At 58.5% G+C, this 15,357-nt stretch overlaps 1 protein-coding gene across 1 annotated transcript; it reads right to left on the reverse strand.

Moving 5' to 3' along the window:
* Positions 1-1,016: 1,016 nt before the first annotated feature.
* Positions 1,017-14,001, reverse strand: KCTD15 (potassium channel tetramerization domain containing 15). The gene is made up of 6 exons (XM_049622353.1): positions 13,912-14,001; positions 12,236-12,328; positions 11,427-11,602; positions 6,402-6,546; positions 3,714-4,019; positions 1,017-2,496 (listed from the first exon to the last, which is right to left on the reverse strand). Exons 2-6 carry the CDS (start codon positions 12,299-12,301, stop codon positions 2,338-2,340), a joined length of 852 nt encoding a protein of 283 aa, XP_049478310.1. The 5' UTR covers positions 12,302-12,328; positions 13,912-14,001; the 3' UTR covers positions 1,017-2,337.
* Positions 14,002-15,357: the final 1,356 nt, after the last annotated feature.

Consider the following 15,357-nt stretch of genomic DNA (forward strand, 5'->3'; position numbering starts at 1 on the left):
AGCACAGTTTTGTCTCCAAAGTCCGAAATTCCCCGATTTATGCAAAATCGACTTCCTGATTTTACTCAATTAGTAAAGAAACGGGAGTAACATTCAGTAAGGTCGTTACTCTTTTTGTTTTTAGCACAACGGTTTAATCAAAAAGATGGTTTGCCTGAAAATGTCAGGGAGTCTCCCGCAGTCACACCAGAAAAAAAAAAATCCAAAAACGCACACGGCACTGAGCTGTTTTCACAAGACTTCCTTTCTAATAAACACACTTTCTCCTCCTCTCAGATGTGAACCTCAGATTCCCAAATACAGATGTGCCAACCACAGGCGCGTTGCTAAGCAAAGGAAAAGGCTAGCAACTCTGTCCAGCAAATTAGATTGTCTGATGGAGTCTGCTCTGTGGCCTCAGACGGGATGAGGCTGCTCTGTGCTCCTGTCCTGCAGGCAGGTTGAAGCTGGTGTCCCTGACCGGGCATGGAAAAGGGTCCTCGTGGGGTGGAACATAAGGACTTTGAGGAAAAACACAAAAAAGACTCATTAGAACAGAGGGCGCACCCCTGGAAAGAGACCCACCGAGGTCCTGTTCTGCGCTCCGGCGACCGGCAGTTAGGCTGGGGGCTGCAAGTTCCGTGGCTGGCCACCTTCTACTGCTCCGTGGGGCTCTAAAGAGGACGCCAGCCTCAACCAAAAGCCAGAGAGGGGAAACTCTCAAACATTTGACTGGGTTCAAAAGTCCTCGGACACCTTCTGTCTGCCTTTTCCCGGCTCGCATCTGGTTAGGGACTGTGAATCAGAATTCAGAATCTGTGCTGCCCAGAGGCGACAGGCACAGCAGAGAGGAAACACCCAAATGCAATAAATAACGGCCCGCTCGGGACCCTGCCCCTCCCCCTCCCCCAGCTACCTCTGCAGGGTCTGCTGGTTCTCCCGCATCAGGGACGAACCCCGCCCCCAAACCACCCCACGCTACGTGGAATGCGGGATACGGCTGTCGCTTCTGCACAGGACGGAGCCTGAGTCATTCGCTTTATAGCATCATTTATGGCATGAACTAGGAACGTAATGTGTTTACACAAACACACGACAATTGTACATCGGCATCTTTACAATATTAAAGGAGTCATATACAAGTCTACAGGCGTTGTTACACAGCGCGGGGCTGGCTGGGGCGCCCCTCCGAGGTTTCCCCACCCGGGTGGAGCCAGCGCGCAGGGAAGGGTGACAAGGCCAGGGGTGTCCATCTTTGGGCCTGTCGTCTGGGAGGGAGCAGGTCTGTGAGCACCCCTCGGGCCAGTCCTTGTTGGAATCCGGGGCCAACAGCCCCAGGTATGCCTTGTGTCCCAGTCTTATTGGCAGGCTAGTGGAACAGTTTAACTCAAATTCAGTGTGCATATTAGTGTGGGAAAATCGGAGCTGGGGACGGCTTCCTGAGCTGGGGACCCAGAGGACGCTGACACATGGGCCCCTTCACCGTGGGGCCCGTTCCTGAGGTAAGGATGCGGTGTGGCCCCGTGGCTGGTCTGGATGGGGAGAGACTTCTACAGAAGCCCCGGTGTGAGTACACTCAGGACTGGAAGCCCCAGGGTATTGGTAGGTCAGGTGACTCACCAAGTGTGGCCTGCACCCTGGGTGGCAGCAAAGGTGAGGGTCTCGGATGGTTCCAGAGCCATCCATCCCCCACACCCACCCAGCCCTCCTCCCAGCAGCCCTGCCCCGTGGGGGCCCTGCTTCCGTTCCTATGGTATTGCCACTCTTGCCTCTATCTCTGGAACAGGGACCAGAGGTCTCCCCAGCCCCACTCTGCGGGCACCTGGGCCCCGGCCCCCGGGAGCTCCTCTGCCACGGGGGCACGCACACGTCCGGCTAAGAACTGAGCACCAGATGAAGAAGCGTTGGTCCTTGTCGGCCTCTCTTGGCTTGTGCAGTTAGTTACTTCCATCTTAAATACTGTAGAAAAATAAGCCATCTGTGACGCAAGGAGACCCCGCGGAGTCTGCCACGCGTGGAGAAGGATGAACGGCTCCTCCGGAGTGGGCCGGGAGGCCTCTGCTGACCCTGCCTCGGAGAACGCTGTGCCAGGCCGGGGAGCCGCAGTGCCCCGAGAACTGTCCCCACCGCAGCATCTTTGGGTCACATTAACGGTCCTTCCGCGGGCATGCCTCCGGCGCCCCACGTTCTGTTGCCATGATACCTGGGGTTCCCTGGGCTGGCTTTGGACGCTCCAGCCCCACCCTCAGTCTCACGCCCACTGCTAAGCAGGCACAGGCAGAACTCCCCAGCACCGTTTCCAGGGCCCCGGGGGGTTCCCCAGGGCCACACGGCCTCAGGTGGGCACTGAGGCAGGGCCTAGTCCAGGGGCTCCTGCTTTATCCGGACCGCAGTAGGGGTGGGCTGCGGTCGCCGCTCCTCACGGCAAAGCACGTACTCGCTGAACTGGGAGGAGTCCACGCCACCCCCACAGGATGCAGCCACGCTAAAGCCCCTCTGAAACAGCCTCTCCAGGACCTGCCAGGGAAGACAGAAATGGTCAGCAATGCCCCGCTGCAAGAGTCTGCCTGGCTGGGCCTTGTGGGCAGGTAGGCATCAGCCAGGGCAAGGCCACCCTCTCCTGACAGCCCAAAGTTGAGCAACCACAGGAGGGACAGGAGCAGCCAGACCCTGGGTCCTCCTGAGTGACCAAACCTGGGAAGGCTGCCCTACCCTGCTGCGCTCAGAGGTCCGCAGCCTTCATCCAGAGGCAGAAAGAGTCTTTGGGCCCCTTCTCTTCGCCATGATGTAACCTGCCCCCTCTCTCTGGAGGCGTGGTCCCAGCCCCTTCCCCCGCCTCACTGAGGCCTGACTCCACAGAGGCTCTGCCCTTGGCCTCTGGGCAGCCACCTGCTTCCCTGAGCTGTGAGTCCCAGATGGTTTGAGGCCTGGGGGCTCATCAGCTCAAGGGAACTCAGGGTGGGGAGGAGGAGGAGCCCTCTTGGGGTCTGAGTCTCTACCAGCCTCCATGTCCACATGGGTTTGTGCCTCTGGGGGCGGGGGGGGGGTCTTGTCACTGTGTCTGACCCCTGTGTCCCACAAGTAGTTAAGTTTTGACTGACAGCCTGGGGAATGTGTGCATTGGGGGGGGGGGATGGGACTCTTCCCCCCCCCCCCCCCCCCCCCAATGCCCACTCTGCCCTCAGGCAGAAATAGGAGTCTGCTCTTAGGTCTAAAAGAGCTGGTGCAGAATAGGCCCCATCCATCTGGGGTTCTCCAGCTCTGAGACGCATCGGAGGGAGGCCAGTTCAGAACGGCTCTGGGCAGCCATCTGGGCGCCTGCGGCTGTGTGGGTCAGCAGGGTGCGTGAGGGGGCTCCAGGCCACCTCCACTCAGCCTCTGACCTGCCGCTCCTATGGCCTGGGTTCAATTTGAATCGAAAGGGAGACTCTGGGTGTCAAATGAGGCACACTCTGTTGAAAATACTCTGGGCCATTTTTATAGAACATCCTTTTGGAAAAAAAAAAAAAAAAAAAAAAGCACGGATCAATTTTTTTAAGTCCATCCCCCAGGCGCCATCATTTAATTATGAGCGGGACATAAATTATGCATCGACACATTGTTGCCTTTTCTGTGAGATGGCACGGAGGGCTTCACCGTTTCAGGGACCGCGCCTCCCTCCACCCATCCCTGCTGCCAGAGGGCTGTGGGGAGGCAGGGGTGAGGCGGGTGGGGCGCGCGCACGCAGCCCTCACCTGCACGGAGTTGAGCCGGCAGTAGCCGTTGAGCGGGAAGCGGATGACGTGCGTGGGGTCCTGGTTCCAGCCGGCGTTGACAGAGTTGCACATGACGTCCCCGGTCTCGGGGAAAACCTCCTCGATGAGGGCCTTCTCGCCACTGAGCGCGATCCGCTCACCCAAGTCCGGCGTGACCCGCACCACCAGGCAGTCACAGGCGCGGCTGCGGCGCCGCTGCTCCTGCTCCTGCTGCCAGCGCTCCAGCTCGCGCACCATGGGCTGCAGCTGGTAGTACCGCGCCTCCTCGTAGAGCAGGCTGAAGTCCTGTGGGCATGCGCAGAGGGGATGGTGGGAGGTGGGGGCCGGTCTTTCCAAGGCCAGCCCCCCACGCCGCCCGCCTGGCCCCATGCAATACCGTGGAGCTGCGACCCCCAGGGCTCAGCGTGGACTGGGATGGTTGTACCCATTGTACAGATGGGGGAAATGAGGCTCAGGTGAATGTGTACAGGCACAGGAGTCTAGCCTTGACCGAAAGGCAGCAGTTGGTGTCCACCTTTGCCAGACTCGTCCCACAAGTCCCACACTCGCTCTCTTCCATCTGGCCCCAAACCCCTGGAGCAGAGAGAGGCCTCTGGAAAGACCAGGGGGCTGCACTAGTGGAGCCTGAGGCTGTGCCTATGTCTGGAGACCTGCTGCCTTCTTAGAATCCCAGAGAAGTGAGGCTGGGCACAGAGCAGCAGCACCCTCATCTGCCCCAGAGGAGCTCACAGCCCAGCAGGGAGGCAGGGCACACCTCCCTGGGTTGGATGTCCCGCATGCTGTCTACCAGCTCTGAGGCCTCTGATCATCAGTTACCTCCTCAGAGCCTCGGTTTCCTCGTCTATAAAATGGACATAAACGCCCGTCTCAGAGAAGGGGGCGAGGGCCAAAGGACAACAAAATGCGCCAGGTGCCGGGCCCACCCCGCTCTAGCAGGCAGGTGAGGAGGTGTCTGGGAGTGGGAAGCCCACCCCCAGGCAGCCGACTCCCAGGCTGGCATGCTCATGCCATCTGTCCCCCAAACACATGTGCACCCATATGTGCCCTGGCCCTGAGTAGCTCAGGACCCATGACTCGGGCCAGTCACTGGGGCTCAGCTCAAGGCTGAGTCAGGAGGCCCAACCCCCAAAGCAGGGCCCATCCTATAGGCCCTAAGCCCCTTCCTTCCCGCTGCTGGCCCCCCAGCCTCTGGAACCCCTCTGAGGAAAGCCCAATTTCCCTCCACAGGGGCTCCCCAGGGTGCCATCCTGGGCATCTGCTCTCATCTACTCCAGAGGTTTCAAACGATATCGGCACACATTTTTTCTTATGGCCCAGAACTTCTCCACCCGATGCCACACCACCAATTCCACGCAGGAGTGAGGTGTAACACTCCCTCCAGCCCGTTCCACCCCTGGGCCTCCATGCATCCACTCAGGCCGCAAGCCAAAGATCAGGAGGCAGCCTCAAGAATGCCCTGACCCCCCACCGGTCCATACCACGGCCTTCTATGGCCAAGTCCTAAACATAAACCCAGTCTGCCCCTTTGCCCCATCTTTGCTGCCTCCAATCAGGGCCAAGGCCTTCAGGAAACTCCCTTGGCCTCCTGCTCCCGCCCCTCACCCTCCTTCTCCACACAGTAGCCAGGGCTAGCAGACCTGTCATTCCCTGCTCACATCGCTGCCACCGCGTTCAGGGTAAAATGCCACCAGCCACATGCCGAGCTAGCCACCAAGGTCCCACCTCAAACAGCAGCCTCCTTTCCCGTCCCCGTTCCTACAGCCCCAGGCTGACACCTTCTCTCTGGTTCTGGACGGTACCAAGCTTCTTGCCACCCTGCCCGCTCACCAAGACCCTCACACCTGTTTGCCCCTGTTCCTCCTTCACCATCCAGAGAAGCATCCTTCCCTCCAACCCCCCTGGGGCCAGGTTCTCCATGCTTCCCCTTCACCACGCTTCACTTCCAGGAAACATCTGCTCCCCCACCAAGGGGATTCAAGCATTTCACTGTTGTTGAACATCTGTCTTCTCGCTAGATTGTAAGTGCGATGAGGACAGGACCCGTGTCTGCCCCGGATTTCATTGTATCTTCGGCCTGACTTTGGTTATTGGCACCCAGCATCAGTTGGATGGAGGACAAAACAGCCCCAGGGTCATTGGTCCTCTGGGTGCAGGAAGGGAGGGAGGGAGGGAGGGAGGGAGGGACAATTGCTGGTTCAAGGCAGGTCTAAGCTTCCTTCCTCTGGGATCCCCGGAGCCACGGAGGGGCCCAGCACTGAGGCAGCCTCTCAGAGCCAGATTGGCTGCCCCGGACAGGCTCACCCCAAGACCGGGGGATAACCTTTCATTTAAAAGGTATTGAGTTTGCACCAGGCTTCCCCCTGCAAATTGCTGACAAGGAGCACACGTGGGAACCTCTAAGTCCCGTAACTCTGATGCACGACCGTCCCTCAACACGGCAAACGAAATGGGGTAAGCACCACTGCTTAATTGTTGTTACACCCTGATAAATAAGCTAAAAACGTGAGAAAACAAAATTAGTTTAGAAAAACTGATTTAGCCCTCGGCTTCATCATTTAACTTTTTATGGTTGCCATGACGACCATGGGTCCATTTATTAAGTCACAGCGTCCCCTGTGTAATGCCACCGCACAGGCATCGCTGGGGAGCTGCCGGCTGCAGACTTACCTTGAAGTCATCCGGGAGCAGCAGTTTTGACGTCCGCAGGAAGCTCAGGACATAGCGGAAAATCTCCCCATCCCGGTCGATGAAATAATGTTGCTTTAAACTGTCCAGGACGATGGGTTCAGTGCCATTGAAGAGGCGGCTTATTCTGGGAGAGAGAGAGAGTGGGATGTCTGATGGAAGGGCCAGGCCACCTGCCCTGCCCCCACCCCTTAGGGTCTGCCCTGCTGGAGGGGCGGGGGGCCTCACATGGGTCACTCTGGGACTGTGCCAGGCATGACGGATGTCCGCATACACCAAGGGCAGCCAGGCCGCAGTCAGGACACTGGCACACGCTGTATACCCAGCCTACACTCACAAGCCACAGCCAGAGAGAGACGCGCCTGGCTGCATGCACCCGCGGACACGACAGGCTTGGAAAACTACAGTGAGACAAAGACACAGCCTCGTTGCCCCATGCACGCCAACCCCTGCCAGACAGACCCCGCCCCCCCCACCGAAAACTCCCACTGACCGTCAGATACCCCAGCCCACGGCCACACACCCAGCTAACACGTGTAAGCCCGGCAAGACAGTCCTGGGTCCCACACCTCGCCCAAGCCACACAAATGAGTGGCACACGGGACACACCTGGGCGAGAGGCACAGGCTCACACGGTCCCCTCCCTTGCAACACACAAATCACACGCAGACCTGGACACGCCCAGGCAAAGGACACGCCGGCCAGCGTGAACCGAGCAGAGACACAGCCATTTGCACTGGACAAACTCACAGGCAGACCATGCAGTCACCCGCTCAGGGGGCCCTGGGGGAGGAAGAGAGGCAGGCGGGAGGGACAGCATGTGCCACAGCAGACGAGCATTCAACAGCGTGCTTGCACACACGCTGCGGTGTGAACGCGTCTGCACGCACCACGGTCTACACAGAGGCACGCACTCCAGTGTGCCCACACGCTGGCGGATGCACACGGACAGGTCCCATCCCGGCACCCTGTCCTCTGAAGGGCACTTGGTTCTGACAGAAACACAGGACCTGCAGGATGCTCGCGGGGAGCCCCTGATACCTGTCCCCATCCGCTCCAGGGAGGACCCTGGCCTCAGGGCCAGGGCTGGGGCCTCTCCGACGCCCAGGGTGGCTGGCCCCATCTGGCTGATTCCCTGGCTGCCCCCAGGCCCAGCTGTGGACAGTTAGGAGCCCCCAGGAGGGGTGGGGACAGCCGAGAGCTTGACTCAGGAGCAGGTGGGAGGTTGGCAGTGTCCCCTCAGCGATGACACCCCCATACATCCTTCAGCAGGCGGGGCCCCACACCAGCTAAACCCTGCCAAGGCGGCAGCTTGTAGGCACAGCCCGGGAGAACGGTGGCCTGGTCTGGGACTGAGGCCTCCTAGCCCAGCCCGCACAAGCTGGTGCCTAAGCCTCCTGCCTCACTGCCCCTACCAGCAAGGACCCTCCAGGGACGCTCCCCTCTCCGCCAACAGCCCAGTCCTCCGTCCACTCCAAGTCACTGTTCCTGAGGCCCTGCTCTGCCCGAGCATTGTGTGCCAGTGCACGTGAGCCGGGCGGAAGCTGAGGGGTTAGAGTCTCCAGAGCCTCGCCCAGAGCCTCCCATCTATACTGTCCCCCACTCTGGTGGCCTGGCACACTCAAGGCATTGGCTGGGAGGGCCTGCTCAGGTGTGCAGCAGCCATGCAGTCACACATTCTCCCTCTGGGGACATGGCCCAGCCCCTGTCCCAGCGGGGCTGTAGAAAAGGCAAGGCTAACTCGTGGACGCGCGTGAGCCGCTCAGAGTCTATGATGTGGCGTGGAGAGGCCCCAGCCTGTGGAACCAGCACTGCCGTCACCCAGATACGACTCATCTCGGGACTCCTCAAGCCATGGAGCCCTCTCACCTCCCCAGGCCCGGGGGACGCAGCCCCTGCTGGAAAGCCTTACGGGCTTCATGGCCTGTTCCAGCTGCCCAAGTCCCCAAAACCTGACCTCCACAGAGCTTGGGCGTTCAGATGTCAGAATGAGGGCCATCCAGCACCCTAGAGACAGATGGGACGAGGCAACACTGCCTGTCCCGTGGGCAGTCCTCGGCAGCAGACAGCCGAGGGCCCAAACATGGCACCAGCAGGAAGAAGGAAGAGCCACATCCACAGGCAAGCCAGCAAGTCCACGGCCTCAGCCTCCCTGTGGAACTTTCTCTCCTGTTCCAGCAAGCAACATTCTAGGCCACAGCTGGCTGGGGCTCCACACCATCCTGTTGGTCTAGAGGGCTTCCTGGGTCACCCACATTCCAGGGCTGGCTGGGTTCTAGGTTGTCCTGTTGGTCCATGGCTAGAAGGTTCTCAATCCTCCTTACTTTAAGACTGGTTCTAGACCTTACCATCAGTGTCTCTCCAAAGGACAAAGGCCTTCCATGCCCTCAGGATTTGAGGCTACCAAGGATGAGAGCAGTTTAGGGCAGGTTAGGACAATGGTCACAAAAGGACAACCCCCGGCTCCCCCGCCCCCCATCACTTTGCAGGGTCTTGGGAGCCAACTCCTTTCTGGGCTACCCTCTGGGAGAGGCTACAGGGTTTTGGGGCGCCTCTGACCCCAGCTGATGGAGGTCTTTTGTTTAAGCTTTGGCTCCAATTTCCCAGATGTTTCAGTGGAAGATTTTATTAGTAATTTGCGGCTTCCCACAGCCGGCATGGATACCACCTTGGGACTGTGATGGCAGCAGCTAACGGATGTCCCGCAGGGGTGAGAGAGGTGGCAGCCCCTGGAGTTCATTTCCAGCCCTGGGCAGCCGTGCTCTGTTCTTTATGGGCAAGGGCTGATGGCTTTCCCTGGGCCACCCAGTGGTAGCACCTGCTCCCTGATGAGCCAAGAACCAGAAGCCCAGACATAGTCCCGTGGGCACGGGCCCCGAGGGTGCAGGGCACTAGCCCCCTGGTCTCACAGCACTGCCCGAGGTGGGACTTTCCTGATACCCAGAACCCCCTGCCTCCTCGGTGACCTTAGTAATCTTCTCCATCGCTTGGTGACTCATACATCAATGCCACTGGGTGAGGGATTGATCTTGGTTTCCGGAATTGGTGAAAAACATTTCTTTTTAATTTTAATGATTCACTGAAAGAAGGATGAGAGAGATCTGAGGGGCTCTTGCCAGCAAAGCAGCCCCACCCACCTCCCAGGCCGGGCCTGACTCACTGTCCGCTGACTGTCCTACAGGTCACGCCGCCCGTTGGCCTCAAGGCCGAAGCTTCAGGCCCAGGGAGCAGCCCTGCCCTGAGCCAGAAGCCATCTAGGCAAGAACAGATTCATCGCAGAGCCCCAGCCTCGGGGAAGGCACGCAGACTGCCACCCCCTCCAGGCACATCCTGCCGCCGAGGGTCCCACCTGCCAGATCGCGAGCCACATGGCCTCGGCTCCCTGGTGAGGAGGCCTGCCCCACCACAGAGCAGCACGGGCAAGGATGAGCTGCCCTGTGGGTATGGGAAGGGAGGGCCACCCCCCTGTCCTTGCTGCTCCCAGGCAGCAGCCTGGAGACGCGAATGAGGCAGCCATTCCCTGCAGGCCTGAGCTGCGATGGCTCTAGAAAGGCAAGTGTCTGATTTCAAGAAACACTCTTCAGAGAGGTTGTGGGCAAGGGTTTTATGAATTTCACTCACAAACGTCGCCAACCGATTAAGGGATGATCTATTTCAAACAACCCGGGAATGCCGCAGAAGGCAAAATTGAAATTAAATAAGCAGAATCCATCTCCCATCCTAGACAGAGCTCGCAGGCCGCCACTGCCAGCGTGGCCTCGTGGCTGCGGCCCCGGCGAGGCCCCAAGTTCACCAGTGCCTGCCCCAGGCCTCAGCCTCTGCTGGGCCGAGGGAATGAAGTCCCAACTGCCATCTGTGCCCCAGACTCCCCAAATTCTGAACTGGACTCTACATCCACCTCCAGCATGTGCTCCTAGAGGGAGCACTCCTGCCCCCGTGGAGGGCTCCGCCCTGGCCCTCATCAAGCCGCCATGCGCTAGGACTCCTCCACAACGAGCCTTCATACCAGCGATAAGGCAGACTGACAAGAAGGCTTCCCAGAGATGATCCCTTGGTGTCTGGGGGATTAATTAACTCCTCTTGTTTTTTTTTAAATGTACAAAACGAGGGCGATACCCTGTAGCCTTGGCCCTCCTGCTGCTCAGCCCTGGGCGGTGGCCGCCTCGCTGTGCCAGGAGCAAGCAGTCGTGGGCTCTGCGTGCAGCGTGCTGTACCATCTCCAGGGGGTGCTCAGAGACCCAGCCGTCTCTGGTCTGCCCTGCTCCTATGCCAATGGGAAACCAGGTCCCTGGGAGGGACGTGCCCAAGTGGCGGGAGCGGGGGATCTGACAGCGCCCAGCACCTCCCACAAATAGGCCCGGGAGTCAGGAGCTCCAGGAGCTGGGCAGAGAGCCAGGTGCACTGTTGGGATGCTCCTGGTCAGAGACACCTCATCTGCAACTCCCCCTACCTCCCGACCCCTGCCCAAGGGAGCCGGCTGCTACACCCGAGGGTCTAGCAGTGGCCACGCGGACAGACAAAGCTGGAAACTGCAGCTCCCCTCATGCTCCCCCTTGTGTACTTAACCAAGGGTCAGAGTAGGAAACGGGATTAAATACTTCTCTCCCCCAGGATCCCAAGGAGTATGCAGCATGGCTCACAAATGATCCTTTGCAAAGGCCAGGCCTGAGGCTCGCTCAAGGGGACCCTGAAGGTACCTGAGATTCCCCAGCCAGCTGCTGGCCACTTTCAGGTGGGGCTGGCCCTGCTTAAGGGGCTTCTGCCGGTGGGTCGGGAGCTCCACCGGGCACTTTCAATACCACCAGCACAGGGCCACAAGTCCCTGTAGAAAGCATCTTTTAAGAGGTAGACTCGGCCTCCCAAACTCTAGTCCTCCAGGTCCAGGAGAGTGGGAGGGCCCTGGAGAGCCTGAGTGGCTGACAGAGGAGACAGAGCCCACTGGCAGCGGGCTGCAGATGGGACCAACAACCACCGTGCGCCTGGTGCTCCAAGGGGCTCAGCTCTTACCTGGAGTCAGGGTACTTGGTGAGCGTGGCCAGGCTGCTGGTGTACATGTGGCCACCCACATCGATGTGCACGGGTGCGTTGGACTTGGTGAGCTGGGCTGGCAGTGGGATCCCCTGGGCGGCCAGGGGAGACACGGGCGACCGGGTAAGAGACAACCGGGACATGCTTCCTCCCTCCTGGAGATGGAAACAAGGTGAAAACGAGAGCTTCTCCACAACAGAGCTGTGCACTCCCTTTTATTGCCAATGTGATCACAGATCTAATCAGATCACTTCTGCCTGTGCCTGATCACATATTCAGCTGACAAATTATGGCCACCACTGTAATTAAGTGTATTTGCATCATTTTCTTCAAAGAACCAGAGGGAAAAAGAAAGATGCTTATTAGCAATAAGAAATCAAGAAAAAAAATTTTCAAGGTGTCAGCCTCCAGGGGCATAAAACAAACTGCAAAATTCTAATTAAAGGTCGCGGGCTTATGTGTTAGATGTGAAATATCCCCTGACAAACGAATCACCAATTTGTGAATTGGGATTCAGGGGTTTTTGCAAGTTTGTCTCAGTAACGAGACACCTCTAAATTAGTGACTTCCTCAGCACCTAAGGCGTTGAGTTTTATACATGTAGTAAATTTCACATCAAATTAAGAGCATTTTTGTTTCAAAAAATACATAATCGCACAGCCAGTCAACAGCCATCTCTTGACTGCGGCGGCTGGGAGGAAGGGCGGCAGGTAAGCAGGCAGGCGCTGGGGATAAGGGCAGAGAGGGGGCCACCGGCCGCTGCCCCAGCCCACCCTGCTGGCTCTCACCGCAGTGCTGGCGCTGCCGTGGGCGTGAAGCGAGGACCCGCTCGGCCGCTCCTTGCGGTGAGGCATCTAGGCTTCCATCGCTGCCCAGAGTATCTGTGGGGAGCACCGACAAAACCATAGGGCTTTTACTCCTCAGGAGTCGTGGGCGCTGGGTCTCCCAGAGTCAAAGACTCCTCCTTTCTGCATTTTCTCTCTGGGACCCCCCATCACACAGCCCTCTCCAGATTCCACCCGCCACTACCCTATTCCCACGCTCCAAAACCGTAGCAGCTTACACGCACACACGCGCGCACACACACAAACACACACACACACACACACACACACACGTGTTTTCTGGGCAGCTCCACGTCTGCTAATTCGGCTAATGACAGTGCTGAAACATATGCTCACCATTATTGCCCCAAAATGTTTCAGAACAAATCTGATTTTCCTGGTATTTTGGTTCAGAGCCATGTTACCAACCGTGTCTCCTCTTGCATCAGCAGAGAGCCCTGTGGACCACAGCTCAGGGAGGATCCCCAAGCCTCCATGGGCTCGGGAGCCCAGGACTCTGAACACCGTCTCCACGGTGTTAAGATGCAGTGTGAGAATGGCCAGTCACAGAGAAGTCTCTTTAGGCAGAAGCCAGGGCATAGGGAAGAGTGAAAGTCACTTAGGAAGCCACCTCTCCCCTAGGGCGCCTAAGAGAGGAAACTTGCCTTTGTTTGCCTGGCCTGCACCTCTGCAGTTTCAACCCAGACCCCCAGAATGGTCTTGTCTGTGCCTAATGTATTCCAGACCCCCTCAGGATCACACCCCCCCAAGGCACTAGAGAGCTGGCCGGAAGGAAACAGAGAGCAGCTCAGCAAACGGACCTTCCGTTCTGCTCTTCTCCACTAGTGACTTTCCTGTGTGCCACAACCACCTGAAATAAGACTGTCTCTCAGTCACTAGAAGCCACCTTAGGACCCTGCCGAAGGGCGGGGGAGGGGGGAGAAGAGGTCTATGCAGCCCTCTGCATTGACCTGAGGCTGTCTCATAGGGCACAGTGAACACCAACCCCCTCCCACACACATACACACACACTGGCTCCCACAAGCCTAACCTGGACTTCTCCGTCGCAGGTTTGACTTTGTGCCTTGAAATTCAACATCCAATTTTAAAACATGGACCAAGGTCCAACGAACATCAATACTGCAAATTTAAGTGAGGTTACCATCCTAGGATCTGTTCTGCCCTCAGTGCTCTGGAAGGTTCCCTGACATGAAACTGGGGTGGGGGTTGCGATTAAACAGTGATGTTTAATTTATACTCTCACTGGGGAGCTACTCAGGGTCTGCGGCTTTTGGCATTCCTGACTTCTGGCCAGCTCAGAAAAGAAATGCAGGTCACTTATCTCAAGGAAGTTCTGAGAAACCAAAACAGACCTCAGGATGGGTTTTCCTGCCCTGGGAGGTTCTGCTGGGGGAGGAGTCACAAGGAAAGCCACAACTGAGGATAAAGTGTGCTGGAAGGGATTCCAATGGAAATTCTATCAAAGCGGACTGAGCAATGTTTTCCCCACTACCAGGACACTACTCAAGTGACATTTAACACCAAGTACCCATCACAGAAGCTGCTCAATCCTGTTCTCATCCAGCCTCTTCTCCATCACAAGCGCGACCTGATGTTCACTGGCAAACCAAAAAACTCACCGTTGGAAGCCCCAGGCTTTACGCCTCCACCAGAACCTCCAGGGCTGCCTCCGGCCAACGCATCTGTGCTGGACAACGACCCTTTCCCCGACACCACTGCTGAGGTCAGAAGCACAAAAGTGGGTGCAGTAAGAGACGCAAGTTCATTTCTTCAACATCACCGGCAAATCCACGACCCACCACCCAGCCCCAGCGCGCCCCGGCCCTCCCGAGGCTCGCCCAAACCGCCTGTTGCAGGGGTCTCCGCGCTGTAGCGTGCTCCAGGGCCCGCGGGTCTCCAAACTGGCTAGGTATTGACCCGCTTCCCTGAGCTGCGGTGGGAGCCCCGGGTCCCGCGCCCGCCCGCCGCCGCCGCCGCGCCCCGCCCGCCGAGCGGAGGGAAGCGAGCAGAATGCCACGCTCATTTACACACAAAATGATTTTGTGTCCCATTGTGTTCGCAGTTGTTCAGCTCTCTGGGGGTGATTAAACTGGCTGAGCTGCGGCAGCTTGAGACGATTTCACTAAATCGCTTCTTCGTGAAGTCGCTTCTTTGCTAAGCTGTTATTTTAACCATAAAAGGTAAACAGAAGGCGCCTCGCGAGCTCCCTTCAGCTCTGCGCCCTGGGCGCCAGCCGCGGGCGAGAGTGCCAGGGGCCTGCGGAATTGTCCGGGATGGAGGGGGAGGGCGGCGGAGGGAGGCGGGCATGCCACCTGGTGCGCGCCAGCCCCGCCGCAGAGCCCGCCGGCCGGTGTGAACTTCGGGGCGGCCGGAGCCGGCTGGGCCGAGGCCGGCGGCGCCGCGGGGCGGGGGTGGCCACGGAACCGGAGTGCCTGGCAGGGCGGGGAGGGGTGTACGGCGGGGGCGGGGCGGAGGACAAAGTTAAATCAAGAGGCAGACACTTAGAGACCACAGATGGGAAGCTCGCCTAATTAAGGACGTAAAAGCGCTTTTGTTCTCAAAGTTTATTGTTGCCGGGATTAAAAAAAAATTAATTGAAACTAATGCTGTTATTCACTCGTGCAGTTAAATTCCTTCATGCACATTTGAGACACGGAGTGAAAACTTGAAGCTTATCTTTCTGCAGTCGAGGTGGGGGGCAAGGGATGACGGAAAGGCGTTTGGGCTGCGGGAGAGGGGCATTTCCGAATGTGTGCCCCGTGCGCGCGTCCAGGTCAGGGGGTACCCGCGGGCAGCAGGAGCCCGAGGCGTCTCCGCAAGGCCCGCCCGGGGCCGCAAAGCCCGCGCGCCTGGGACCACCACCAGCTCGCCGGCCCCCCCGCCCCGTCTCGGACTCGCGTGGTGGGCGTCAGACGACGCACATCTGTCCCGTTAGAGACTTTTTCTCTCTGATTTGGGCGCCAAGCCGGGCCCTGTGCGCCCCGAAGCCCCAGAGGCGTGAGCCTGGTGTTGACCCCGGAAACTCGCTGGCCCTGCAGGGCGCTCGGCCCTGCACTGAGGCCCGA

Source organism: Panthera uncia, assembly GCF_023721935.1.
Source record: "Panthera uncia isolate 11264 chromosome E2 unlocalized genomic scaffold, Puncia_PCG_1.0 HiC_scaffold_19, whole genome shotgun sequence".
NCBI lineage: Eukaryota > Metazoa > Chordata > Mammalia > Carnivora > Felidae > Panthera > Panthera uncia.

Excerpts from the sequence above, each read along its gene's own strand:
- KCTD15 (XM_049622353.1), bottom strand. The coding sequence starts at position 12,301 with ATGCCTCACCGCAAGGAGCGGCCGAGCGGGTCCTCGCTTCACGCCCAC. Across the intron at positions 11,603-12,235 it reads ACGGCAGCGCCAGCACTGCG|GAGGGAGGAAGCATGTCCCG; the intron begins GTGAGAGCCAGC and ends TTCCATCTCCAG. Across the intron at positions 6,547-11,426 it reads ACCAAGTACCCTGACTCCAG|AATAAGCCGCCTCTTCAATG; the intron begins GTAAGAGCTGAG and ends TCTCTCTCCCAG.